Source organism: Seriola dumerili, unplaced genomic scaffold (assembly GCF_002260705.1).
Source record: "Seriola dumerili isolate Sdu_G_001 unplaced genomic scaffold, Sdu_1.0 BDQW01000230.1, whole genome shotgun sequence".
Taxonomy (NCBI): Eukaryota; Metazoa; Chordata; class Actinopteri; order Carangiformes; family Carangidae; genus Seriola; species Seriola dumerili.
Genome location: NW_019174485.1, coordinates 2,710,662 through 2,727,049, shown reverse-complemented (window position 1 = coordinate 2,727,049; position 16,388 = coordinate 2,710,662). Strand labels below are relative to the sequence as shown.

Here is a 16,388-nt window from a genome sequence, read left to right as displayed (position 1 = left end):
CAGTAAAGAAGCGACACGGAGACACCCCACTCTCAACCGCTTGGTTTATTTTGGTGATTTTTACCATAATGCAAAGTGAGACACTAATCTTCTTGGTGGACTTCATCAGTTGACAAACACTCTTTTCAGTCTTTTCTTTGTGCCATCCAACACGGCATATTTACATCTAGACATGACAAAACACAGCAAATGTACACTATAACTAGTTTACTTGCGAAAGTTCCTGAGTTGTTAACTTTTGAACTGGTTAACTCTTTAATCCACGCACAGTAAAGGATAATTCTGGTTTTTTGAAACCTTGATGTCATTGTTGCAGTTCTGGCCACCATTCAAAACATTAATAATATTCTAATACTTTGCTTGCCAAGCAGCGAGTAGAAATTTATTCTGAAGGAAACAGTGGCCAAAACTTCAAAACTAGGACCCAAATTGTAAATAAACTGAAGTTACACAGTCATTTCAACAGTTAATCTGGGGTTTGACTCCCAGATATCCATCTTTAGGACTGCTGTTTCCATTAATGCTGTGATAGAGGTGCTCCTCCAACCGGCTGAAATCCAGATGTTGATACTGGCAGATGTTCCCTGGTAAATCCACATCAACATAATCACCGAGGCCGAGGGTGACGGTGGACTCCCGGTGCTTTGAAGTGAAGTGGGAGCAGAGGTCAGGTGGTGGCGGTGCTACAGGTGAAAGGTCAACGCAGTCTTGAGTAAAAGAGGTGCAGCGGAGTTCAGGTTCAGTTTCCACACCGGGCATCATGGTCTCGTAGTCAGATGACGCCTGTGGGGAGAACAGAAACCGGCTGACAGCGAACTGCTTCTTGCAAGTGTTTTTAGTGTTTCCAAGGCAACGTGTTGTTTTTAGTAGGAAAACCGAACTAAGAGTCTACAGCCAGGCTGGCAGCTCTGTGCTCTGAGCTTAATGCTATCACCAAAATGCTAACATGGTCACAATAACAATAGTAACATACTGTTGTTAAACACATACAATGTTTACTGTGTTTGCCATCTTGGTTCAGTGTGTTAGCAGGTTAATGTGCTAATTATCAGTAAACACAAAGCACAGTTGGAGCTGATGGGAATGTCATTAGTGTTGCAGGTAATTGATCATAAAAACTAAAATTACTGGACAAATTGACCTTGGATCACCAATTCATCCTTAAGGCCAAATGAATGTGTGAACCAAATTTTATGTTAATCCATCCAGTAGTCGCGGAGACATTTCAGTGTGGAAGACTGAACGACTGACATTGCCATTAATGGTAAAAAAAAAGAAGTTTCCGTCAAGGACAAACCTCTCTGTTCTGGTGCGGGCCTGATCTTTGGTGTTTAACAGCCCACAGAAGACAAAGTGTAAACAGACACACAAACAGGATCGCTGCCACACACATCACTGCAGTCAGGAACAGCGACATGTGGAACTCTGGAGGAAAGAACGACAACTCAAGTTTACAGAGGATTCACACACACATACACACACGCACACACACACACACACACACACACACACACACACACACACACACACACACACACACACAAATACATGTGGACACACACACAAACACATATCACTCACTGTCAACTGTGAAGTCCATTGGAAAGTAGGGCTTTACAGTATCTGAGATGTGCAAATACAAAAAAAAAAGGAAAGTATTTATATGCACACAAGTGAGATGAGCACACAGAGAGACCTGATGTACTGATAAAATCTTACTTACTGTGCTGTGTGAGATTTTCTGGAGGTTTTGCTGTTCTCAAAAGGCGCAAAAAAAAGATAGTTAGTTTACAGAAAGTTACATGTCCACTTTTAGAAACCTGTAACAACCAAACAAAGTAGCATTTTCATAGAATAGAAAGTTCAAAAAAGAGGAACACGTACAAAATTAGAAAAAGTAGCCCGGCTCAGTTCTCATTTACAGCAAAGCCTGTCATTTTTAGTTCGCGATCACCATGTGGATATCTCAGGACAGAATGCCACAAATGAAAAATTTCGGTTGTAAGGGCAGGTAGATTTTGAATCAGCCCTGTTACCTAACGCAACAGCTTGCCAGAGATAGCCAGATAGACTAGACAGTATCTGTCTTGTAACATTATGTCTTTAGTAAAGTAATCAATAACCAGAATCTAGATTTATACTATATATATATTCAGGGTGTAATATGCAAAACTGGAGACCATATATAACAATTAATAACCAGCGATCCTGTGCTGTGACACGACATACTGTACCTCGAGGAACATTCAGTTGTATTTCAATGATGCGATCGCGGCGTAAGCTGAGGTCCACCCCGCACAGGTATGTCCCACTGTCCTCTGGGACGAGTTTGTCCACCTTGATGATGATGAAGGCTCCGGTGGTGTTGTCGTACAGGGAGAAATGTCCATTTGTCTCCCACTGGTCGTGTTTGTCTGTCCATATCAGGGGATTGTCGTCGTCATCACGGCAGAAGTACTTAGCATTGCTCCACAAGTCGCGTGAATATTCACATCTGAAGGAAAGTGTTTGACCCTCCACACCGGTCACAGTTGTGACACTGGTCAGCGCTGTCAGAATAAACTGTGTTAATTAGCTAACTGCGTCTATCAAAGCAGCTTCAACAGTCTAAATGCATAGTGTACAGCTCACCTTGGATCTGTAGTAAAATAGTGATAACAGATAAAGTTGTTCTCAACGAGATCCAGCTTGCTCCCATCACTCCCAGTTTAACTTCAGGTCCCACAGTCCGATTCTCCCCCAGCTTCACAGAGAGGCTTAAGGTTCTGACTGTCTGTTCAGTCACATGCTCTCATATCCATGTGTTTAAACCTCTTCCTCTTTCATGATCAAACCTATCCACACATAGCAATCAACCTATGAAAGTGAAATTGTGGGGAGGTGTGTGACTCAAAAACTGACCTTAGGTGTGTCTTCATAAACTATTTTCTACGCCAGCTAATCAGTTTAATCACAGTTTTTTTTTTATTTAGTTAAAAACCAAATGCAAGTTCAGTTTGTTCCATCCCTCCATGCCACCCCATCTTCCCCTGTAATTCACCTGTGTTATCACAAACTGTACTTATGGTATCTGGTACCACTTCCTACTAAGTAGGTGTGAGAGGGACAAACACCAGCCAAGGGGATTTTTCACAATGTGCCAACCCAAATTTTGTTATTGCTGACCTACAATGTATAAATAAATTATTAATTTACAATTGAAGCTGTACCAATCAATATTTTTTTATTGACTATGGAACAGTGACCTTGTATAATGTGAATGGTTTCACTCAAAGAGAATAATGACCAGACTCTGCTGTTAACGGCTCTATGGTGTATCTCATTGTTTTGGTTTTAAAGCCCATATCTTCACTGTTTTGAATTACTCTCACCACTGTCATTACAGTTGTCTCTCACCACAGCAAGAAGCTGTTTCAGTTTTCTTTGATAAACCAACTGCTAACTGGCCAGCACTAAACAGCAGACACATACAGTTAGCAGCTAGCTAGTGAACACAGTTCTCAGGAGTTGTTAGAGATAAAAACAGAGCTATAAGAGTGTACATATTTGTCAGGTTGCCAGAAACAAGACTCAAAATCAACTCAGATCATTTGTAAACTCTTTGTAAAGTATGCTTTATTAAGAAACGGTATTGGTCATCATTTGTATCTTTACATGCATTATTATTAACATCTGATCTATGTAACAACAACAGGTTTCAATACTTGTTAAACATTCCAATAACAAGCACATTAACAGTGATATTTAGTAGGAACTCGAAACTTAAATGTGAAAGGTGAGTTCAGGAATGATGCCATCAGTCTTATTGTGTAAGACTGAAAGTAAGTTGAATCAGGAAGTCAACTTTTTTGTTTATTATATATATATATATTTACATATTGTTTATGATGTATATCTCATATGTCAGTGTGCAGTGCTGTCTGCTATGGTGTCTTTATTGATATAGCCACTAGGAGTAATCCTAGTCTAAACCTTTAACATAAACTTTTCAGCCCATGAATGCAGATATGTGTATTTGACTGTGCAGACTCATCTTATTACTGCCTGGTTAAGGCCCCTTCTCCATACGTGCTCTCAATAACTGCAAACACACATTAAAAGTATATGCATCCTGACATAATTAACCACAAACAATCATATATAATCACACACACTCAAACACACACACACACACACACACACACACAAACACAATCAAACGCCTCAACACAGAATGCAATCCAATGCAAGAACACTGTCATGTTACAGTTAGAAAAGAGTCTCTTGAACATTTTAAGCTTCAGCAAGATACATTTTAAAATAGGGCTACTATCACATTATGTACAGCCGGATCTTTCTGAGTTATAAGGACTACCATCACCTTCACCATCCTTTTTCCTTCCTTTCTATTTCCTCTCCCTGTGAAGTAACTGTAAAGTAGGAAACTATAATATTCCTCTGTTTCCTTCTAACTATTCAAAGTCAGATTTCCCACAGACGATCATGAATCTAGATCAAAACAAAGATAGAACATGTCTATACCCCTCAGCTTGTCTTTGTAAATGAGGAAAATTAAGTTTTAAGTAAAAGATAAATGCTGCTTATGAGTGGACGTACAGCTCAGCTGCCCATTAACGGCCAATTAAAATCACATCTTTGAGATAAACTCAGACTGTTCCTGATAAATCTAAACCAAACCAAAGTGATCTGGGCTTCGACTTAGTGGAATCACTGCAGGATCTGGGGTGACTAGCGGACACATTGCTCGTACAGCTCTCTGTAGGTTTGCTTGTAGCGTTTCCCGTTGTTGTAGGTTTATTTGAGCGTTTTCTAAGACAGCCGTCACCTGTTCTCTCAGACATTATAGGTCGCAAAGGCTCGGTGTAGATCCCTGAGATGATACCACGGTCGTTTTGGACGTTTGCAACTAAATATCTTGAAGCTGCAGTATGTCGTTTTCATAGATGTGAAAGGATACGCTACAGTCAGCCTCTGTGGAGGCAGATATTGGTGGATCCTGTTTTGGGTGGCGAGAGCCAGAGGTCGTCTCGGATAATTTTTGAATCGGATGCACTTCGCCAATGTCGTCATACTCACAGTCGGACTGTTGGAAAGTGGCAAAGAAAAAAATCAGTTCTTTTATCTGGGATGAAAGTAACTGACTCTATGCAGTAAAACCTACCATATAAGGTTTACTGATATAGTATGAAACAGCACAAATTTTATCTTTAATAATTAAATCATGAATTAAACAAAAATGGGGTAACACTTTATGTTACAGCTTCATAATTTTATTAAGATTACTATTAGGAAAATAGAAATTTCCATTAAAGAAAATCTCCACTCCAACCAAATTAATAATGAATTATAATTCATTTATTATTGTAAATGACTTTTTTGAATTGCATGATTACTTGTCAACAAATTTCTCATTTTGTGCATGTTAAGATGACCTGCTGTGCACTAGATTCCAGATTATACTAGCAATTAATTGGAAGTGTACCATTTGAACAGTGTCTCTATTTTCCATTCAATTAGTAACAAGTTACATAGTTCCTTCAGGAAGCTTCTTGGAAATTATTAGGAAATAACTCAGACCTGTAAAATAAAGTATTACCCAAAATTGTACCACACTTTTTCTCACAGCTGAGTGAATAGGCAGAACTTGATCAGATTTCTCTCCATGGGCCTTTTCCACCAACAACATTTTGTCATATCAAAATAGGAGAAGCACTGGTGTAAATAATAAAATGTAGTGATGGCTGAAATCCATTCAGCTGCTTCAATTTCCAATTCCAAAGGGGGTCCCATAGCAATGACTTTCTGGAGTCAGGCAACAGAGGAGACTTCAAGAATTATATAGAGTCTCTACGGGATTAACAAATGAGATATAACTTAGTGAGTGAGTGAGTTTCAGAGGTGCTGTTAGGTAGATTCTTTTCTACCTTTGGATATATAAAGCTAGGCTAACTCTTTCTCCTTGTTCCCAGACGTTTTAGTGAGCTCAGCTAACGTCGCCTGGCTGTAGCTTTACATTTAACAGAAACACATGGTATTTCTTTTCTCATTCAACTCTCAAGTGCAGACGTTGCTTTAAACTAAAGCTTTAAACTAAAGCAATGCTCCTGTTTGACAACAAGTGCAGTTAGTTGTGGCTTTCCAGAAATTCAAAATAAAAAGCCATGTGATTTGATTGTCTTTTGGAAAACCCCTCTTCATACGTTGACTTCTGAAACCAGGGAAAGAAACTGGATCGTTGACATCTTAATTTAATTTGCTGTCAACAAAATCGTCGCAGTTCTCTAGGAAGAAAGTTGCTGGGCTGTGAAGCGACATACTGATGTGTTGATCTCCAGTTTCTGTCTCTTACCTCTCTTTCATCCTTGCTGTTGGAGCAAAGTTGTGATAGAGGTTTTGAACTTTGTCTGCATTTCCTGAATCTGGTTGCCAGCACCAAGACAGCCAGAATGACAACTCCGCCAACAGAAACGCACAACATGATGCCTAGCCAAAGACAAAGAAAGATGGCTGAACAATTTTACCCATCCACAATAAGTGTCAGTCGCCAGCTGATGTTCATGCACCAACTGTAAATGATTAGATAGAAACTCACTTGTGCTCATGCTCGGTTCTCCTCCATTAGTGCTGTTTGAGGCTGTAAGGCAGGATCAGTTATTACTTTCTATACATTTTATCTGTGATTTATATTTGTGAGGATTAAAATTTGATCATATTTTCTTCTTACCTGTTGACTGGTTTGTAGGGCCTCTGGTGTTGTACGCTAGTTGCGTTGTGTTAGAAACATTCTGATATGTCTTTGTCAGAGAAACGTCTGGTATGACTTTTGTCTCATTTACCATAACTGCACGGGGAACAGTGGTGGAATAAGTATTCAGATCATTTACTTAAGTAAAAATATCAATATAACAAGATAGCTAAAAATACCACAAATCAAAGTCCTCCATTCAAAATCACAGCTACACTTATTTAAACAAATACTTTCATACTTACAGACACACTTACATAAAGTACCAAAAGTAATAATGCCACGGGAGTTATATATTATTATATATTATATTATCAGATTGTTAATATTGCATCAATGCATTAACAGTAATTTACTCTCATAGCTGGTCAGGGTGGAGCTAGTTTTAACTACTTTATATACACCCCATTAGTTTAGTCCTGTGGTTCTCAGCCTAGAGGACCAGTGGCGAACAGCCAATCAGGAGCATCAGGACATTTCCTGGTGGCTTGAGGGTTGTTTGGGCCTTCACACTGCCAATCAACTAGACCAGTGATAATACAGCAAGCAGGACTTAGTTGACGGACCTCTTGCATCACCTGGCCTGTGTATGACGGCTACCTCACTGAAGTACTGCAGCCCGAAGTGTGTGTCCACACCTTTGCTGCCATACCACCTTTCTGCATGGAGTTTGCCTTTGATAATGGCCATCAAAAATCCAGTGTTGATGAGCGGTCGAAAAAGTGAAGACTTGTAACCAGAAAGCAGTCACATGATTTTGGTTTACCCTCATTCAGAGAGAAAGAGAGAGAGAGAGAGAGAGACAGAGAGAGAGAGAGAGAGAGAGAGAGAGCACACTGGAAAATTGCAACCTTTCACTTAATGTTCTTTTAACTTGTAGACTGTGTACAGCCTACACACGGTTTCTGTTATGACTATGTAATACACATGTAATTTCCACTTTCTCCTGTAATAACATGCAATTGCTCAGCTTTTGGGTCAGTGGCTGTGGTTAGGGTTAGAGCAAGTCTCAAGGAAATGTGTGTGTAGTTGTGTGTGAGAAAGAAAGGGAGAGAGAGAGAGAGAGAGAGAGAGAAATAACCTTGGAGATTTTGTTCAATAAAATCATAAAAGGGGAACTTGATCTTTGGTGGAACTGGAACTAATGAAAATTTATTTGTGAAGTGTAACTAGAGGCCCCAACCAGAAACTACTTTTTGTTGGGTGCCACAAGCCAAGAACACTGGAACCCATTGGTTTAACTGCTAAACTTAAAGCAGTATTGTGAATGTAAAATATTAATCTGAAAAGTAACTCCGTCTATCAGATAAATGTTATCTAAATCTAAGGAAGAAAAGTGTAATATTTCCTTATGAAATGTTGAGGACTTGAGGTATGAAGTAGCAGAAAAAATTAAATACTCAAGTAAAATACAAAAACCTCAAAAACACACAGTACAGTATAGTATTCAATTAATGGGTTTGCATTTCACAACTGATGGGGAACGCAGAGAAAAAAATTAAATGAAGTGTACAAATAAATCTTATTCAGAGTAATAGTGACAAACATCATGCACTTACCTTCCTTTACAGTCAAGATTACTGCAGTGTATGTATCAAAACCAAGTCTGTCCACGCCACACCAGTATTTCCCTGAATCTGACAGCTGCAGTTGACGGAAGGTCACACTGAAGACTCTGTTCCCCGAGTCCGCCAGAGTTATCCTCCCTGACTCTGCTGTAGCACCAGATTTTACAGTAGCCAATATGTCTTCAGCCTCTTTACACTCATCTTTGCAGAAGTATTTATCATTTTTCCAGGCAAATTTGTATGAGCACTGGAATGAGACTTCTCCCCCCTCGAATCCCTCTTCGTTTATAATGGCTCCTTCTGTCCACGTAGCTGCCATGAATACATAATGTGACAAGTTTTATAGCTCCATGAATGTTTAAATAAATGTTTAAATAAATGAATGTATGCATTTTAGGATGGCACTTACCATATAAAAGACAACAGAAGACAGAGATGGTCTTCATTCTGATTGATTAAGTGCCAGCTCTGTAGTTGTATCTCACTCTGAGGAGTCCCTGTCTTCCCCTGTGGATTGAGTTAACATCTATATAAGCACTGAACTACCTACCTTCCTCCTGTGGTTTTGACTGAGAGGCGGCAGCACTCAAACTAAGAGAAGAGAAACAAGTTGAAGTTAAGGTGAGTTAAGGTTGCAGTACAGGGAAATGTAAAGCTTTTTTTGTCACAGCTTTTTAAAAGAGTCTTTTCATTTATATTTGAATAATAGTTTAACAGTATAATTATCACCAACATCTGCTCCTTCTTTTGGCTTTATAGTTCTTCAACTGTCTGACCAACAGCTGCTCAGTGAAAAAAGCTCTAAAAGTCCACGGTACACAACTCGCTCAGCACCAAACAACAGACAGACAGACACAGTTAGCGACAGGCTGGTGAACACAGTGGAGCATTTAGTGGCTAGAGATGTTTTTCGCAGGAGTTCACAGAGACCAAAACTGAGCTATATTCGGAGAGAAAATACTGGACCAACATTCATCAGGTGGACAAAATGAATGATAATGTTGCTTTGTAACTGCTGGATGTGTAAGTAAGCAACTATTTGCTAATGTTTGCCATGTGAGTTTACAGCAGAAGGTGACAAAATGTCAAATTGTATTCACACTGTGGATCTGCTGTCCCCTCTATCAGAAGGTAACTGGAAATTTAAATTTTTACCCTTGAATGTTTGTAGAATGAAAGAAACTAGATATAACTATAATGCTTTAAGGGTGGTGGTGTTACTATTAAACAGAGCCAGGCTTGCTGTTTCCCCAAGCCTTATATTGATTTGATAAGATAGAGGAATCTTTGAAGAGAGCGATCTCACAGATGAGTCATTGTGATTGACTCACCTGTTCACATCTCACAAAGACATTGGGTTAACAGTTTCTTCAGGACTGCTATGAGTAAAAATGTCACTGTCTGGGTCCTCTGCTTGGGGGGCTCCTCCCCCTCCCTGACCTCCTCGTAGCCATCCTGGAGAGTTAGTGACTCAGAGTGAAACACTTCAGCAGACCCGTGCATGTGCATAAAAATAGAGACTGTGTCAGAGGTGATGAGAGCATACTATACTAATTGCCTTCATGTAACATGATAGCAGAGACTCTGGTGGATCTGATCAAACATTGATCTTTTCATATCGGCAATGACTTTTGAATGAACTATTTTTTTTACTTTTAACTGCATACAATGGATCCAATTCTAAAATGAGCTACAATGCTACTATTAATGTTACCGTTTTTTAATCTTTTTAGATTAAAGATTATCTTAATCACACACAACAAAAATACGTACAGTGCCATATTATAGGCTACTGTATATAGCAGTGGTTCTCAAAGTGGGGTCCGGGGATCACCAGGGGTCCTTGAGAGGGTTCCTGGGGTCCCAAGCAAAAAGGGGATTGATTGATTTTTACTATGATTCCATGCGTAAGTAAAACAATGACAGAATACAGCATATGACTATTTTGGTCATGGGTTTCAAACACTTTCTATAATAAAACATCTAAAAGCACAAATCTTATCAGATGGGGGTCCGTGGTCTGATGTGTATCAGTTTAGGGGTCCTCGATGTGAAAAAGTGAGAGAACCACTGGTGTATGGTATACGGTATTGGTGCTGTTATTTGCATGTGTGTATTCACATGTCTGCGAACAACTATACATAGCGGTCCCTTTGCCTTCTGATGCATTTGCTCACAAGCTTCAGGACAATATGGCAACAAGAGAAAGACACAAGCAGAAACTAAATGGATGACAGGTCGTTACTGCAAGGTTTCTAAAGGAAGTATGGTCATGTCAGCTGTCAGGTTGTGTGAGGGAAGGGTGAACATATCGAATGATAACACTTACTCACTTACTGGAACGCCCTGATCGCAATCACACATTCACGCCTGGAAGCTGCTCAGTACAACCACAGTCTGCTGGTGCAGTTGGGGGTTAACGGCACCACAGTGTGTTGATGAGGATTTGGATAAGTGCTGTTGTTTCACTTTTCCCACCCAGATTTAATCCTGCCAAAACCCAGGGTTGAACCGGTGACCTTCCAGTCACAACCTTCCCTCTTGAGATCACGTAAACAACTCTCAGCTGCCAAGACGGTCCTCAATACTGAGTGTTATAAATTTCTTGGGAAGAAGGGATACAAGCAACACACGAGTTCAAGCTGCTCATCTATTCCCAACTGGCAGCAGTTCATGGTCTCCGTGCGGCGTGGCGAAGCTGCAGAGGGCATCAAAGACCTGGTGGAGGAGGCCGAGAAGTCCAGCTACTGGTTACAGAGAGGGGACAGTTTTCTGGATGTCGACACCCCAACAAGGGCAGCTGCAGGAGGTGGCGAGGAGACAACCCCTCACCAGGAGATGCGCTGGACAGGGGGGCGAAAGATCAGTGAGCGGTGGCTCCAGCTGACGACCCAGTGTGCACCAGGAAGAACACCACCTGTACGACAAACTGTCGAACTGAGGCTTATTCAATATGTTACGAACTTTGAACAGACTTAATCTCATTCTGGAGAATGTACAGGACAGCAGGGATGTCACCGATGATTATCATTGTAAGCAACTGCAACATACCACAGAGAAGTAACTCTGGTACAAATGTACAGATGCATCAAATGTATGGGGGGATATGCACTCACACAGAATTATAAGCAAACATTTGTCCTTTATTTGATTTAAAATACAGAGAAAAGAGTGAGATGAGCTGTCAGCTCAGAAACAGAATAAACCCTGCTCAGTCCAGAGTTTTGGGATCCAGAGCCTGGTAGATGGCAGCATACTGGGAGGCATCCTGAGCAATAGACTCTGGATCTGGTTCTAAAGACTGCAGCCTCACTGTGAGCTGAGTGGAGGCACCGTCTGCATTTCCCTCACAGAAATCAGCCTGTGAACAAATCAGAATCACCATTAAGACTCATTTTTATCTGCGCACTAAACCTTAATTTCTCAAATAATCATTACAGATTCACATTTAATCCAAATTAAAATTGGCGAATAAGAAAATAATCAACTCACTTCACCCTTGTTTACTTCATGTCTGCTCTCGCCTTCTGAAACAAACAGACAAGATTAAATGTTTTGGAAATGTGTGTGCTGTTTAGGTTTAAGATCACACTGCGGAGTGAAAGCAGTGCGTGTGCACATGTAATGTGCATGCATGTCTTCTGTGTGCGTGTGTCACCTCACCCGCGTTACTCCTCCAGTGTCCGTAGAATACAAGAGGGATAAGGGCACAAACTAGAAGAGCCAGACTCACCGATACGATGATGACCACTGTGGTATCTGCAGACAACACAGACAGGCGTGCATCTGTGCTGGTGATCATACAGTTTACTTCACAACAACAGGTCCTCCAAACAAAATGACAAACCAGTCTTTAACACACATTCAGAACACTTTTCACAATCCCCCCATCATGTCCGTCACAGGAAATAGAAAATAATTTCTTTTGAGTCTGTAATATTCTCTGCATTCTGGGAGTTATCCCCTAATATCATGTCGTAATGAACTTTTCTGGTGTACCCGCTTTCCCTCAACATGCCTTATACTTATCTGAGTAATTTCCTACACTACACGTGTACTCACACATTCAAGAGTGAGTGTATTCTCTTCAGCTATGGTTTACTATAAGATCCAGACAGCAACACACATTCTTCCAGTTGTGGGAAAAACGGTGAGAGCTTTACACGTTACTCACAACAACAACATGTCTTCTGGCCACATGACACTCTGGAAACTCTGCCTCTTACACAAAAATATATATTTTTTTTTTGTTTTCCTTTTAATTCATTTCAATCATACTTAGTAAAAACAGCTAACTATCGACAAATGCCAATGGTAAGTAGACCCCTGGCAGAGGAATTACATCATTACAACATGATTACACAAGTTGTTTCTGTTAGGTGTAATCCACAGCACAGCTGGATGGTGGCACTATGGCAAACCATTCTGGCCAATAATTGGTAAACCATGAGGCCAATAAGGTCTTTTTATTTGATTCCATGACTCAGATTAAATCTGCTCTGCATTCAGAACTGGAGATTTAAATATTTGCTAACAAAACAATCTAGAAAATATACTTCAAAAAAGTTAAGTCTTTTTCATCAAATAAAATAAACAAATAAAATCTTTAATAAATGAAAATAATGTGTTTTGAATAAACATCACTACTACATCTACTACTTCACCATCATTGAAAAATACAAACTCTTTGAATATGCAAATACTGTTCATTTCAAAAGTTTAACTACTGGACACACAAAGTCTCCTGCTTCACTGGAAAGATCATTATCAGTGTTTGTGAGGCCTCAAACCTTTTCCCCTTCAGCAGATGAATGTGAAAACAACCTAAAGTGTCAAACTGCGCACGTACTTCATTCTGCACAGTGAAGCTAAAAACATCCATGCATAATTAAATTATTATTCAAACTGACCAAATCATTATTATTAGGCTGCGTCATAATAAAAAAACTTTTTTTTCTTCTTTTTTTTTTTGCTGTCTTGTAACTTGCTATTGGAGCACAGCTGCTGACAGTGAGTGTGATATACCTGAGAGGTTGACCGTTGCTTGCTGGTTTGTCTTCTCTGTAGTGGGCAGCGTTAACGCTGCCGGTGACGATTCAGTGCTGGAATGAGAGCTGCCCTGGGGCAGAGTTTCTGCTTCGGTCTGCAGGGTGGTGGTGGTGGTGGTGGGAGGAGATCCAGGGGGAACAGTGGAAGCTTTGAGAGAAAAGAACGGAGGATGACTGGCAAGGAATACTGTAAGTGTGTGAGCTCATGTGACATTGTTACTGCCTTAGCGTATAAAAGAGTGAAGATGCATCACAAGAAATATAGTACATATATTAATTTCAAACTTTTGAAACCAAAAAAGTAGCCTATTCCCACACTGTCAGCTATATGAAAACTCTGGTGGGCTCAGTATGTTTAAATGCTCAGCACCAGGTTTATATTATCTGTTAAAGATCTATTTCCATTAATCATCTTCATGTGGTTGATTTTGATTTCAGCCTACCAGCAGACTGAAGAAAAGGAGTTTGATTGAACAGTCGTCCTGCAAAAACTTACCATCCAGGACTATGATATTGACCTCCTGGTACAGCACATTAAAGGTTTTCTCCACTCCACAGGAATATCTCCCTGCATCCGCCCTCTTCAGCTTCTTCATGGTCACGTTGAAGACTCCATCTCCTCTGTTGACCTCCATGCTGTATCTCCCCCGTCGTGTGACGGCTGACCTCTTCCTCTCAGTCTGAATGAGAATGTTTTCTCTGGAGCAGACTCCTTTACAGAAGTACATGTTGCTGTGTTCGGAGCTGTTGTCTTTGGTCCAGCTAACAGAGCAGTGGATGGAGACCTCTCCATCAACATGGCCGCTCACCTCCAGCACTGCTGAGGTCTTCACACATACAACTGCAGTATGAAATAAATTGAATTGAAATGAAATAACTCAATTGCTTGACAGGGAAGCTCAATAAAAATGAATGAGCACAGCACTGCAGCACCTCTGCTTGAGGTGCTGTGAGGTGATGCACACGGGACTAATAACATCTCTTTTACATTCTGATTTCTATAGAGGATTTCTGTAGTCTCCATTAAATCTAAGGCTACAGGCAGCAGCTGGTTAGCTTAGTTTCCATAAAGACTGGAAACAAGAGTCAGTAACATGGACAGTAGATCACGTCATACAAAAAAATATTTTTATAGTACTCCACTGTCGGCTTTACCGTGCAAAATACCATGCAACCAGAGAAAATGTGTTTTTGGCTGGACCACAACAGCGGGGCCAGCCCTATAATGGTGAATGTCACTAATTGACTGACTGATCATGTTTCCACCACTGGTCAGCCGAATGCCACGTGACTGAGTTGAAATGTCCTCATTGGACCTTGATCTTTGATAGTGATTTGTTGCAGGCAGTTTTTTTTTGTTTACAGCCTGCAGTGTTGCCAATTTAGCGCATTTGTTGCAAGATTTAGGGACGGAGAGAAAGAAGTCATCGGTAACTGCTAAAGAAACTGGCAGATCTGAATAGCATATAAGCAACCAGAGATGAGCCATTACGCTTACTGCAGCAAAGCAATAAAAGCTCTGTTTAGACATAAAGGGTTTCTACACACTGAAATTAGAGGGCTTTTAAATTGAAATGATTACAGTAAGTGTTGAGTTTGTATGAACACGTAATGCAGTAAAACAGACAGAAGGAATTAGAAATAATGACTGGCCTCTGATAGAAGCTTGCCTCTACTAAAGTCTAAAATACAGTCATTGAAAGCTATTGTGGATCCCAGAAGGAGGCTGTGCACTTTGTGAAAGACAAACTAATTTTCATTTTAAAAGCAAATATAGGCCATGGTTAAAATTATAGCACAGTCTGTCTTTGATTTATGTGTATTGTGATTTTGTCAGTCTATGTCGTGGTTATAAAACCAGGGTTTGACCATGTCCAGCCATAAACTAGGTTTTGACCTCGTCTTGTTTATGTAAACTATGGGGTCTGTGGTGTAAATTTATTTGGAGAAAAGAATCAAAAAGCAAGTTTGATCTTGGTTCAGTTTTTCCTCGCCCACTATTGGGTTCAATCAATATTCATCTTGACTTATGCAAGTTATCGAAGTTTATTTTACATCATCCAAATGTATTTGATCACTCCCCATGTTTGTTTTTCAAATTGTTTCAACATTTTGTTTTTTAATACATATATTTTTCAATTTACTTCTATATGACAAAGAAAGTTGTGTGAGTCAATACAACGTCAAACAACAATATCTTACTTGTTTAATTCAATAGAATTACCATGTGTTTTTCTGTCAATAAAACATCATAAAAATAGTAATTCCAATAATCGCAGATTCCGAAAGAGCAAACTATTTTAGATAATTAGGGAATTGTATGAGATTCATAAGACCAGTTTTACTGAATATCACCAGTGCAGTTCCTCAGTAAATTCACAACAACTCATAAACCACTGTAAGTTTGAATATTATTATATATTGAATATTTTGAATATTAAATTTAGAATGTAACATTCACTGATAAAAAAATAAAAAAACCCTGAATGTTTTACAGGATGAGATACATCAAAACTCACCTGAGAAGCTACAAAACATGACAAGATGAAGAATCTTCATTCTTTATCCAGGTTAAAACAAACCAAGTAAAAGTAAAATTCAAGCCAGCAGTATCAGAAAAAAATGCAGCACTCTGCTTCAAATATGTAATCTGATTCAGAGCCATAAAACATGAGACCCCTGAAGATCTAGAAAAGCTACATGCAAAGATGTGGTTGTCTAGCAAATGATTGCAGCAGCTTGTTTGTCTCCAGCTGGAGTGATCAGTAAAGGAGCATGATTTATGATCCTCAACTTTTTTAAAACAGAGAATACACAGTATAATGTAGATCTCCGGCCCCCTTCTCTCTTCCACTCTGCTCTGAAGAACCAGCTTATTATTGTGATACAGTATAAACTCCTCAGTGTTTACAGTATGTTTATTGTTCTGGCTCTTGCAGCTGGCCGGTGTGCCTGGGTGCATCTACAGTACATGAAGCTGGAGGGCATCATCAAACTCAACAGGCAGTCTGCTGACTGTGTCATGGG

General features: G+C 39.8%; 1 protein-coding gene across 1 annotated transcript; it reads right to left on the bottom strand.

Annotated features, from left to right (window-relative positions):
* Nucleotides 1-30: 30 nt before the first annotated feature.
* LOC111229436 (CMRF35-like molecule 8) lies at nucleotides 31-2,769 on the bottom strand. The gene is made up of 6 exons (XM_022755767.1): nucleotides 2,632-2,769; nucleotides 2,235-2,549; nucleotides 1,724-1,753; nucleotides 1,582-1,623; nucleotides 1,298-1,425; nucleotides 31-783 (listed from the first exon to the last, which is right to left on the bottom strand). Exons 1-6 carry the CDS (start codon nucleotides 2,696-2,698, stop codon nucleotides 460-462), a joined length of 906 nt encoding a protein of 301 aa, XP_022611488.1. The 5' UTR covers nucleotides 2,699-2,769; the 3' UTR covers nucleotides 31-459.
* Between the last annotated feature and the right edge of the window lie 13,619 nt (nucleotides 2,770-16,388).